Below are 13,348 nucleotides of genomic sequence, written 5' to 3' on the forward strand. Positions count from 1 at the left end.
CCAGTGCTCTGTTAGAAAGATTTCCTCTGGCTTCCTGTCCTGCTGACGACTGTTTTACTAAATAGGACGTAGAGAGAGCTTCCAAATGCAACACAGACACATCCACCTTTTTTTTTTTTTTTTTTTTTTGTGATTGTCTGTGTCCTGTTGCAAACTTTCGTTTTACAGCTTGTTTGGTAAAACCATTATCATCAGGACAGGAAGTGAGGAGAAATCTTTCTAAAGGATCCCCTGATGGCAGTAAAAAAAAAAGTCAGCACTTAACCGCTTTAGCCAAAACTGGGGGAAAAAAAAGTTTGGACATGTGCTTAAATACTATAGCTCATTGTTCTTTATTCAGGTACAGGTGGTTGTAGCTTTTATTGTTGAGCATTATTGTTATGAGACAGAAGGTATGATGTTTTGTTTTTTTCATATTACTAATTATTATATGCTCTTTGTCAATTGTATATACTCAGGTGTTGGAGGCATTGAGGCTGAAGCAGTTATGCTTGGCCAGCCAATAAGCATGGTGCTTCCTGAAGTAATTGGCTACAAATTGGTTGGAACCCCTCACCATTTGGTCACTTCCACGGACATTGTACTCACAGTAACTAAGGTATGTTTGGAGAAATGTGCTTCCTTTTTTTATTTTTCCACTCCTTATTTGAACAGTGATGAGAACAGTACACCACTTTTGATTACATCATCTCGGTTTGGGCTGGGTGTATACAACCACGAGTGGAGTAGCAGTCTTAGTATTTTCAGATAGATGTTTCAGGCCACGACTGAGACGACCACTGCATCCCACCTTCACATTTTGCATTTGTTGTGCAGCCTGTTGCTGTATGTCAGATGCCTTAGGAGGCAGACCTAGAAAAATTGAGTTTGCTCTGTGGAATCTATAGACAGGAAAAAGTCAGTGTTTCAGAATCTTGCTTTCCACTATGTTATAGCAGTTTGAAATGCAAGAACATCCTGAAACGTTTACTAATTCATATTGTTGACACTTTTTTTTTTTTTTTTTTTTTTTAATTAAACCAGTTTATGACATGTAAATGTAGTTTGCCATCTTTGCCTTGTAAAATTAAGATTATGAACCAAAATATCACCTATGCAGGCTCAGAAGATATGTCCTTCCACACCTTCTAATATCTTATAAGATTGAATATTGGTGGTTTGAGTCATGCTCTGGCTTCTTGTACTTTTCAATGTCTCTAGGAGGAACATTCTCCTGGTTCTGTTCAAGTTCCATGGAGTCTTATTATTGCAATTGCAGCAAAAGTCTCAGTGCTCCTGCTGTGTTCTCCATAAAGTATAATGAATATTAAACCAAGAGCATGACACAGTATCTATTTAATGATTGTAGAGGGTAGTTTGAAATTAGATTGCAGAGTTCTTGTGAGATATATGAAATACATTTAATGGTTTTGTTTTGTTGTATTCTGTTTGATTTGAACAAGGCAGTCAGTACTGAGCCTTTCTGTCTTGTTGTGACAGTATTGACTCCCCATATATTTTGTATATATTTCATGTAAGAAAATTCTGCTTTATTATTTTACAGCACCTTCGTCAAGTTGGCGTTGTGGGAAAGTTTGTGGAATTTTTTGGCCCGGGTGTTGCTCGGCTTTCTATTGCTGACAGAGCCACTATTGCCAACATGTGCCCAGAATATGGAGCCACAGCTGCATTTTTTCCTGTGGACCTGATCAGCATACAGTATCTACAGCAAACCGGTATGGGTACATCTTTTTAGTTTTATGAATATTCTTTGCATTAAAAAATGTATCTGCATCAGAATACTCTTCTGCCTGCAGGTCATTGTGCATGTAGTAGAATTTAGAACACCTGTGGGCACAGCTACCTTGCTTGATACTTACATTATGGCACCACTAAAATGGAGAATTTCAGTAAAGCTTTAATATATAATCGCCTTCTAACTCTCCCACGTGCTCGTTCTCATATCAGTCGTTGTGGTAATGGCAAACAAAATGACATATACATAAGTGCTTTACAAATTATTACTTGGGGTCCCAAAAAGTCCATAAATGACTGTGAGCAGTAAATCTTCTTCTGTACTTCTTTTGCAAAAATAAAACCGCTTTCCATTTATTGTACACACACTTCACTCTCTCCATGGCTGTTCAAAAACACTTATCTATTGGACAGACTTTAGGTCATGACACAGGATGGAGTTGACCAGCTGATCTCATTAGAACACACCCTGCATCATCTACCGTGAGCTGGTCAACTCCTTCCTGTGTCATGACCTAAAGTCTGTCCAGGAAGTAAGGCAGAAGTAATGGATAAGTGTTTTTGAACAGCCATCAAGAGAGTGAGGTAAGCGTATGTAGAATTAATGGAAAGCTGTTTTATTTTTGCAAAAGTAGTACATTAATGCTATATTGGTACATAGGGGAGCTGGTATTTAAAAAAAATAAGTAAGTTAAAGTGAACTTTAACTGGTCATAAAAAGCACCAGGAAAATCCTTGAATGTAATACAGTACTGAAACTACACACCTGGGGTACTGTCTCACGGAAGACTTGGTGGTTCTATTCCCCTCAAAACACATCTGGGGTACTGTCTCACGGAAGACTCTGTGGTGCTTTTCTCCTCAACACACACCTGGGGTACTTTCTCATGGAGGACTCTTGGTGCTATTCCCCTCAACTCCTGAACACTCTCAATCTTGGCACAAAAAGGTAGGGAGAGCCCCAAAGGAGTTCTAGAGGGAGTAAGGGAATGAGGTACTCAGTCTCACCCTCACTTTAATCACACTAATTTATCAAACAAATTACATGGAAGGAACCGATCCTGTACCATCCTTGCTCTCCTGAGATGAACTGAGTAAATACGTCTGTTTGACATCCCCCACAGGCAGCCACTTCCCCACTCACCATTGTCATCCCTGTTTGAGATGACTAATTCAATCAACACATTGTGTGACTATTGCCTTATTACAGTGCTGTGTTGATCACTGAGACTGCCAGCCTGCTTTCTACCAGTAAAGCTTACTTCAGTGCGAGTGGCCCAACAGCAATCACAGTTAAGGTTCTAGGCTTAAGCTGTGAGCAGAGGTCCACACAGTTGTGTACCGCCTGTGACGGGTGGAAACCATTGTGGTTTCCTGCCATTAAACCATGCCTGTTCTCTTTCTGTACCTTCCACATTAAGGGTACACCGTGACACCCAGATTATACATTATAGAGATATCTGGATACCTAGTCACCATTTTATTTTAACTGGTACATGCATATGTCCCATGCTTGTCCTAGGTCTGTGATGCAAAAAGTAGTTGTGGACCTAGGACAAAGTTCTGGAGCATGCACCTTCAAAATGCAAATCCTCAATTTCAGCTTTCAGAATTATGTCCTGACAGGTTAATTTTAATACATGTTGTTATTTTATATTTTTGACTCTAACCTCCATCAGCACCCATACAGACAGCACCTCATCCCAATTAGAAATTTATTTGAAGATAGAAGAGGGGATTTTTATAGTGCTAGTATACCGAAAGTAGAACAGTAAGGAGAGTTAATACATAAAACAGTTTTATTATCAATTATTAAAATTTACACATTTGCAATCATTGCACGAATACAAAATAACAAAGAAAAACGGTCCACGTAATAAGGAGGGAGGGTGAAAGAAGCTTGCAGTCATCTATCCCGACATGTTTCGCAATAGCTTCCTCAGGGGATATGCAAGCTAATATCAAATAATAACAAAAGCAAAAATTACAATTTAATATAATTATCCAAGCTAATTAATACATTCAATACTTTTGGGGGCAGGACTTTGGCCAGTGGGAATAGAAAATGTCCTTGTGTCAGTGGAAGTAAACCACATCTTTAGTGGGAGGAATAGTGCCCTTTTGTCAGTGGCAAGAATTATGCCCCCATTGTTGGTGTCAGTAGGAGGAATAGTGCCCAAAGGGCCGCAGTTTGGAGACCACTAATTTAGACCAACTCAGCTGTAAAATGATCAGAGTAGGAAAGATACTGTACACATGAAGTCACATTTTTTTTCAATTGCATATCTGGTACTAAGAGCCAGTTTCATCATATTAAATTGTGTTTTTTTTTTATTTTATTTTTTTATTTTTTTATTGAAAGGGTTGCTGTTTAATTTTAATTGGCACATAACCCAGTCTAAAGTGAACAAAAGCTACCTGTAAGGTCAATAGTGGCACATGGCTGGTGTCACCTTGTGATGTTGTTCTTCCAGTATATCATGGCAGGTGCCTGAAATTTTGGTGTGCTGTGGTATGCTAGTATGAACAAGGTTTCAGGGTTGAGCACCTGGCCCCACCTTGCGTGCTTTGAAACCTAACAATCACTGTGACTTGGGCTATTGCACTGCCCAATAGTTTAGCACAGAAGGGGACGGTGCTCAGTTCTTGGCCAAGGGAGCTAGTTGATATTTGCATACCAGGGTACGGGGGTTGCTAAATACTGGTAGATAAAAATGTTGTGGAGAGGCCAGCCATATACCACCAATCCCACTGCTCATTTAGATTCATAAGATGCTCAGAGTGTTTAGTGGCATGCTAAGGGGTGAAACATTTTAACCACTTAAGCCCTGGATCATTTGACTGGCCAAAGACCAGACCACTTTTTGCAATTTGGCACTGCGTCGCTTTAACTGACAATTGTTTGGTCATGCGACATGGCTCCCAAACAAAATTGACGTCCTTTTTTCCCCAGAAATAGAGCTTTCTGTTGGTGGTATTTGATCACCTCTGCGGTTTTTATTTTTTGCGCGATAAACAAAAAAATAGCGATCCTACTCACGGCTGGTGCGTGTGCACGGCGGCAAATTTAAAGGGACGTACAGGTACACCCATTTACACAGCCGTGCCATTCTGTCGCCATAAATGTACAGGCGGTGTTCGGCAAGTGGTTTCAAAGCCAATAATTCTGGAGAATAAATAGTACCCATTACCTTTTTGCTTTTTATGTGTTTCTGTGTGAACACAGACAATTTCTAAATTGTTTTGAATGAAATGTGAATTTTAGCTTCTTTAGTCCATCTTTTTATATGCCCTTAGCATCTAAACGTATAACCTGACCGTTTAGACTCTTTGATGGAATATCAGAAAGAACAAAGTATGTTTGTATCGTAATTAGTCACCGATTAATTTTCAATAAGACATTATAATATAGGTTAATTCACCATTGAAAATACACCCAGTCTCCGTACACTGTTTTGTAACCACAGTAATAAAACATTGACTCTTATGCCGCGTACACATGATCAGACTATCCGGCAGACTTAGTCTGGTGGACAAACTGCTGGAAAGTCCGCCGGACTTTCCGAATGAGTGGACCTGCCCATACACAGCCAGACTTTTCCGATGCACTAGGTCTGCCGGACTATGGCGGGAGTCCACCGTACTTTTGAAAATGAATGGACTTGCCCACACACGGAGGAAAGTCCGTTCATTTTGAACTTGGCTCCAGGTAGCTGGGACTAGCAAAGGAAGTCAATGTCGCTGCCTTCGGTGGCGAGATTGACACGTCGCTGGCCCCGTCACCTGGTATGGACTTAAAGGGGAAGCCCTACGCCGAAAAAAACGGCATTGGGGTCCCCCCCCCAAGGTCCATATAAGACCCTTATTCGAGCACCCAGCCTGGCCGGTCAGGAAAGGGGGTGGGGATGAGTGAGCGCCCCCCCCCCCCTCCTGAGCCGTACCGGGCCACGTGCCCTCATCATGGGGGGTGCTTTGGGGAAGGGGGGGCCCTACGCCCCCCACCCCAAAGCACCTTGTCCCCATGTTGATGAGGACAAGGGCCTCTTCCCGATAACCCTAGCCATTGGTTGTCAGGGTCTGCAGGCGGGGGGCTTATCGGAATCCGGGGGCCCCCAGATACCGGCCCTCCACCCTATGTGAATGAGTATGGGGTACAATGTACCCCTACCCATTCACCTGGTGAAAAAAATGTAAAAACAAAACAACACACAAGGGTTTAAAATAATTTATTGCACAGCTCCGGGGGACTTCTTCCGACTTCGGGGGTCTTGTCCCCCTCTTCAGTTCTTCTTGCCAGGCCTTCGCTTTCTTCCTTTAGCTCTTATACTAGCGGTGGCCCGGTCTTCTAAGGCTGCCGCCGCCTCTTCTTCCGACTTCGGGGGGTCTTGTTCCCCTCTTCGGTTTTTCTTGCCGGGCCTCCGCTCCTTCTTCCAGCTCTTTTACTGGCGGTGGCCCAGTCTTCTGTCGCGGCCACCTTCTCTTCTCAAGGAAGAAGAAGAGAAGGCGGCGGCAACAGAAGACCGGGCCACCGCCAGTAAAAGAGCTGGAAGAAGGAGCGGAGGCCCGGCAAGAAGAACCGAAGAGGGGGACAAGACCTCCTGTGTCCTATCATATACTGTCCCCATCGGATAGTGTCCGCTGTGTACTGCGCATGCGCAGTACACGGCACACACAGATTCCGAAAATACCCGAAGATGAATGAGTTGGAATATAAAGGAGCCGAGCGCAGCGAGGCCGAGCCCAAAGCGTGGGGCCCCCCCTTCCCCAAAGCACACCCCCATGTTGAGGGCACGCGGCCTGGTACGGCTCAGGAGGGGGGGGGGTTGGGCGCTCGCTCGTCCCCACCCCCTTTCCTGACCGGCCAGGCTGCGTGCTCGGATAAGGGTCTTGTATGGACCTTGGGGGGGACCCCCACGCAGTTTTTTCGGCGTAGGGCTTCCCCTTTAAGTCCATACCAGGTGACAGGGCCAGTGGCGTGTCAATCTGGCCGCCGAAGGCGGCAACATTGACTTCCTTCGCTAGTCCCGGCTACCTGGAGCCGCGTTCAAAATGAACAGACTATTCTCAGTCCGTTCATTTCAAAAGTCCGTCGGACTAGCACACACATGTCCGGCGGACAATTTTTGAGTCAAAACTACTTTCTAATAGTTAGTCTGATAGTGTGTACACGGCATTACTGTGGTAAATGTACTTCCTAGTAGTTTTTATGAATTGACTTTGTGACACTACTAGGTGACTAAGCTACAATTGTGGTTTCAGCAAAACAAGGCTAACTTAACCACTTGGCATCCAAGTGGTTACGTTTTTTGGGGTTTTTATACACGTATTAAAATCTGAGGTTTTTTTTTTTGCACGAAAATTACTCTGGAACGCCCAACATTATATGTTTTCTGAAAGCAGAGACCCCGGAGAATAAAATGGTATTCATTGCAATTTCTTATGTTGCACAGTATTTGCTAAGTTGTTTATCAAATGCATATTTTCAGGATAAAATACACTATGGATTTTAGTATACACAATATAATATCATAATTTTATTTTTTGTAAAATATATAAAAGATGAGGTTGCACTGAGTAAATATCAAACATATCAAGACTCAAAATTTTGTGCACCCTTAAATTGGCCAAAACTACTCTGCCTAAATTAAGTCATAGGTAACCCTTTAAAAGCTTTTAGAGTTAATCATGAACAATGGCTCTAGAATTATTGCTCTTATACAAAAAAAAAAAAAATATATATATATATATATATATATATATATATATATATATATATATATATATATATATATATATATATATATATATATATATATATATATATATATATATATATATATATATATATATAATTATTACTGCCATAAGAGGGCTAACAAGGGGGGTAACTTTATGGATATATATATATATATAAAGGGGGAGATTTACCAAAGCTGGAGCACTCAGAATCTGGTGCGCCTCTGCATAGTAACTAGCTTCGGTTTGTTCAGTTAGGCTCCATTCATACTTGTGCGACTTGTTATGCAACTTTGGACATTAGTCACATAAGCCATTCCCCATGTTTTACAATTATAACTATTCACATATATGCAACTAAAAGTTTCAGCAACTTCAAAGTAGTTCATGCACTACTTTGGTCCAATTTTCATGCAACTTGAGGGCCATATACTTCAATGTTAACCCTCAAAAGTTGCATGAAAGATGTACCTGAATTTTATACAATGTAACAGTTGTCCATTATTATTGGTCAAAGTCATATCCAAGTTGCACCCAGCCAAAGTTGCCCTTCAAAGTCGGTGTAACTTTGGAGTCGTACAAGTGGAAATGGTGCCTAAGCTTTGACAATAAAACCTAGAAGCTAAATTGGTTACTCTGCACAGCTGCACCAGATTTTGTGTGTACCAGTTTTAGTATATCTCCCCCTAAGGGTCTTTGAGCTCCCTGATGTCTCCTCTGCCCTCGACTGAAGCTAAGTAAGCACAGATTGTGCTTGATTAACTGTTTCCCAGGCTTCAATGGTCAGCAATTGACTGCTATGAAACTGAAAGTAACTGAATCTTTGCCGCTTCCAGGGTCATTCATCAGAGAAGATTGGGTAGTAGAGCCACATTTTTACCCCCTCCCCAGCCTTAAGCTGGGAAGGCAGCTACTATTGCAATGCTTTGTTGCCTATCGCTTTTTCACCACCTGTCAAACGCCTCTGAAAAGTGATCCATCCTAAATCACCCAATTTTAGCAGGTTGGTAAATTGTGAACATGGCCTTTAGAAGTGGAATTAACATCAATTATTCTTTTTGCAGGTCGCGAGGAAGACAAAGTGAAATACATTCAGCAGTACTTAGAAGCTGCTGGGCTTTTTAGGGATTTCCGCAATACAGAGCAGGACCCAGATTTTACACAGGTCAGATTTTGAAATGTACATATGACAAACTTTGAAACAAAGACAACCCTAAATCCAAAAAAGTTGAAACGCTGTGTAAAAATGTTTAAACTGGGAAAATGTACCATTTTAAGAAAAAACAAAAAGATAATTTTGAAATGGACTGCAACAAATGTGAAAAAGTTAAGTCCGTCAGACTCTACCTAGATCAGAGTTGCGGTGTGTCAGACTGACAAGCCGCAAGGGCACACGGCGGCTTGTTATCCTGATCACATCATATGACATCCGGTCAGGATATCGCAACCGCTTTGCCGCCATCATTCTGTTATATGGCAGGTGGCAAGTGGTTAAAGTCATTGCCGTTTTACATCAAAACATTTTTCTGAAATTGTTGGACAATTTTTAGACTCAGCTTTTCACAGATTGATGAACTTCTGCCAATCTTTACTTCTGAAACACTCTGACTCTTTAAGATGCTCTTTTTATACCCAATCATGTTACTGACCTAACTAAATTATTTGCAAAATGTTCTTCCAGCTCTTCTTTGTTATTACATCCTACTTTGCCAGCTTTTTGCCCTGTCTCAACTTTTTTGAGACCTGTTGCTGCCATCAATTTCAAAATTAACTTTTTTCTTTAAATATATCAAAACGTTTAAACTGGGAAAATGTACTGTTTTTTTTTTGTTTTTTTTTCCATTGTGAATAAAATATGACTTTATGAGATTTGAAAATCATTGCATTCTGTATTTTTGTATAGTTTACACAGCATCCAAACATGATTGGGGTGTTCGCTTAAAATACTTGCATAAAATGTATTCATTTAAAGATGCTGTATACTAAAGTCAGCTTGTCCTGTACAGTTAAGCTAGCCTTATACCTGTGGGATATTTTGTTTTCAAAATAGTTTGTTCCATTATCTAATAAGAGGTAAAGAGACCTGAATAGGTTTCAACCACAATGAGCAAAAAAAAAAAAAAGGATAAGGATTGACATTTTTTGCTGAGTCTAATGGAAACAAGCAGTTTTCTAATCCTTGAATTTGCTCCCAGCCAAGGAAAAATGGTAACTAGTCTTATGTGAAAGTGAATCCGGAAATAGAATATTCTCTGAAAATCAAGACATCAACATGGTTTTTGAAAGAAAAAACATTTGAAGTTAGTTTGTGTAGTATTACTCTGTAAAAGCCAGGGTAATCCAAAGTTACACCCACCTCTCAATCTTTGCCTGCTTATCAACTTTCTGCCAGTGCAATGCTTGTTGGGAAATAGTAGTTTGAAGGACAACAGTCTTTACATCTCATTTACTATGCATTTCTTATTTATTTCTGAAAGCAACTAATGCACTATGAGTCCAATGCGTAGGGCTTCCCCTTTAAGTCCAATGCACTATAAAAATATATATTTATAGAGTATTTTTTTTATTTTTTTTAATCTAATGAGCTCAAATTCAGCAATGACCTGTTCCTTTTTTTGAGTGTCTGGAGTTTTGCTGCAACTTTTTGATTTTCTTCCACTAATCATTACAAACCACTAAATGCAGATGGCACTTACCCATTAAAACCAATTAGATTTCACACTACTGAAGCCATTGCAATAGGAGATGGGCTATGTTTGCTGTGGTTACCAAACGGTTCTGCATGTATTGTTCTATTGCAGGGATATGCAATTAGTGGACCTCCAGATGTTGCAAAACTACAAGTCCCATCATGCCTCTGCCTCTGGGTGTCATGCTTGTGGCTGTCAGTCTTGCTATGCCTTATGGGACTTGTAGTTCTGCAACAGCTGGAGGTCCGCTAATTGCATATCCCTGTTCTATTGAATAAAACTGATTATGTTCAGCTCTGATAAAATATTCTGCTCCATAATTTTTGTCAATGCAGGTGGTAGAGTTGGACCTCAGCACAGTGGTGCCTTGCTGCAGTGGACCAAAGAGACCCCAGGATAAAGTATCTGTTACTGACATGAAAACTGACTTTGAAAGTTCTCTGGGAGCCAAGGTGAGATAGACTGGGCAGTTGCCAGCATATATTTATATGGTCATATGATTAAAAGCAAGTATAACAGCAAAGTAGTTGTTTGAAACGTCTATGCTTGTGTGAGAGACTAAGCTCATGGACTGCCCTTTTTTCTTTTGGGCTCTGCAATAGCATAGTCCCTCAAACAAGAGGTGCAGTTTCACTGCTCTTTGTGGGTGTGGAATGCATTATACAACTTTTGTGAACCCTGTAATTGAATGGGTCTTGTAGACCATGCTATGTTCCTGTTATGTTTTGGTGAATGTTGCGGGTTGGAGATATAATGCACTAAGTAAATCATAAAGCTTATCCAAATCCGAAGTTGAACTGGGTATATAGTAACCTTTTTAGCCAAGTGTTTCACCCTACTGTTTCTGTAATACTTATTGATCTATAATTTTACATGTGAGTGCATTTCCTTTCATAGTCCATAGCTATAGATGGCATAAGAGATGGGTAATTACTGAATCGATAAGGCAAATCAAAATGGTCCCAGCAACAATTCTCACTGGGACAAATGCAGCACTCGGAGTGATGGACAGTGTGGGATTGATATGGGCTATCTCATCGGCCAATTCTGCATATGTGCATAAATACAAATATTATTATAATAAATGTAATATTGCATTGCAGCAAGGACATAAAAGATAAAAAAAACAATGCATAGTTTTGGCATAACATAATTGTAAACCATTATTAAAAAGTGTGTGTATGTGTGTGTGTGTATGTATATGTATGTGTGTGTGTGTGTGTATATGTGTGTGTATGTATGTGTGTGTGTATATATATATATATATATATATATATATATATATATATATATATATATATATATATATATATAGAATTTGTGCTCATAAGCTTACATACTCTGGCAGAATTATTTATGATTTCAGAGATCAATGATAACACAAAAAAAATTTTTTCACTCATGGTTAGTGTTTGGCTGAAGCCATTTATTATCAGTCAACTGTGTTTACTCTTTTTAAATCATAATCACAACAGAAACTACCCAAATGACCCTGATCAAAAGTTTACATACCCTGGTGATTTTGAACTGATAACTTGACACAAAGGGGTTTCAATGGCTATTAAAGGTAACTATCCTCACCTGTGATCTGTTTGCTTGTAATTGATGTGTGTGTGTGTATAAAAGGCCAATGTGTTTCTGGACTCTTGACAGACCCTTGCATCTTTCATACAGTGCTGCACTGATGTTTCTGGATTCTGAGTCATTGAGAAAGTAAAATAATTGTCAAAGGGAAAAGGTAGTTGTACTGTATAAAACAGAAAAGGAATATAAAAAGATATCCAAGGAACTGAGACTGACAATCTGCAGTGTTCAAACTTCAGTCAAGTGGAAAATGAGGGGTTCTGTTGAGACCAAACCACGGTCAGGTAAACCAACTAAAATTTTAGCCACAACTGCCAGAAAAATTGTTCGGGATACAAAGAAAACCCCACAAATAACTTCAGATAAAATACAGAACTCTCTGAAAACATGTGGTGTGGCTGTTTCAAGATGCACAATAAGGAGGCACTTAACCGCTTCAGCGCTGGAAGATATTATCCCTTCCTGACCAGAGCACTTTTTGCAATTCGGCACTGCATCATTTTAACTGACAATTGCACGGTCTTGCGACATTTCACCAAAACAAAATTGATGTCCTTTCTTTTCCCAAAAATAGAGCTTTCTTTTGGTGATATTTGATCACCGCTGCAGTTTTTATTTTTTGCGCTACAAACAAAAAAAGAGCAACAATTTTTAAATAAAAAAGCAATATTTTTTTACTTTTTGCTATACTAAATATCCCCATTTGCATCCCCTAGCCCCGCAAATTAAAGGGGACATACAGAGATACGCTCATTTGCCCACCGCTGCCATTGTGCCGACATATATCGGAGTGCAGCGGTTGGCAAGTGGTTAAAGAAAGATGGGCTGCATTGTCGAGTCGCCTAGAAGAAAGCCATTACTACGCAAATGCCACAAAGTATCCCGCTTACAATGCGCCAAACAGCACAGAGACAAGCCTCAAGCCTTCTGGCACAAAGTCATTTGGAGTGATGAGACCAAAATTTAGCTTTTTGGCCACACCCATAAACGCGACATTTGGAGAGGAGTCAACAAGGCCTATGATGAAAGGTACACCATTCCTACTGTGAAACACGGAGGTGCATCACTGATGTTTTGGGGATGTGTGAGCTACAAAGAAACAGGGAATTTGGTCGAAATTTATGGCAAGATGAATGCAGTATGTTTACAAAAAAATACTGGAGGAACATTTGTATTCATCAGCCAGGAAGCTGAGCATGGGACGTACTTGGGCATTCCAACATGAAAATGATCCAAAACACAAGGCCAAGTCGACCTGTCATTGGCTACAGCAGAATAAAGTGAAGGTTCTGGAGTGCCCATCTCAGTCTCCTGACCTCAATATCATTGAACCACGCTGGGGAGATCTCAAACATGCTGTTCATGCAAGACAGCCCAAGAATTTACAGGAACTGGAGGATTTTTGCCAAGAGGAACGGGCAGCTTTACCATCTGAGAAGATAAATCATCCACAAAATACCACAAAAGACTTCAAGCTGTCATTGATGTTAAAGGGAGCAATACACTGTATTAAGAACTGGGGTATGTAAACTTTTGATCAGGGTCATTTGGCTAGTTTCTGTCATTATGATTTAACCCCTTCCCACCGAGCGTACGCAGATGTA

The 13,348-nt window shown here is 40.3% G+C and overlaps 1 protein-coding gene across 3 annotated transcripts in view; it reads left to right on the forward strand.

The window, feature by feature from the left end:
* Positions 1 to 13,348, forward strand: part of ACO1 (aconitase 1) — a 93,282-nt gene that overhangs the window by 53,512 nt on the left and 26,422 nt on the right. For all 3 annotated transcript variants that reach the window (XM_077475242.1, XM_077475245.1, XM_077475243.1), the window contains exons 7-10: positions 459 to 598; positions 1,544 to 1,715; positions 8,535 to 8,635; positions 10,496 to 10,612. In XM_077475242.1, coding sequence (XP_077331368.1) covers positions 459 to 598; positions 1,544 to 1,715; positions 8,535 to 8,635; positions 10,496 to 10,612 — 530 coding nt within the window. The remainder of the gene's footprint in view (positions 1 to 458; positions 599 to 1,543; positions 1,716 to 8,534; positions 8,636 to 10,495; positions 10,613 to 13,348) is intronic.

Source organism: Lithobates pipiens, unplaced genomic scaffold (genome assembly GCF_037356315.1).
Source record: "Lithobates pipiens isolate NorthernLeopardFrog02 unplaced genomic scaffold, aLitPip1_a1.2 Scaffold_13, whole genome shotgun sequence".
In the NCBI taxonomy this organism is placed as follows: Eukaryota; Metazoa; Chordata; class Amphibia; order Anura; family Ranidae; genus Lithobates; species Lithobates pipiens.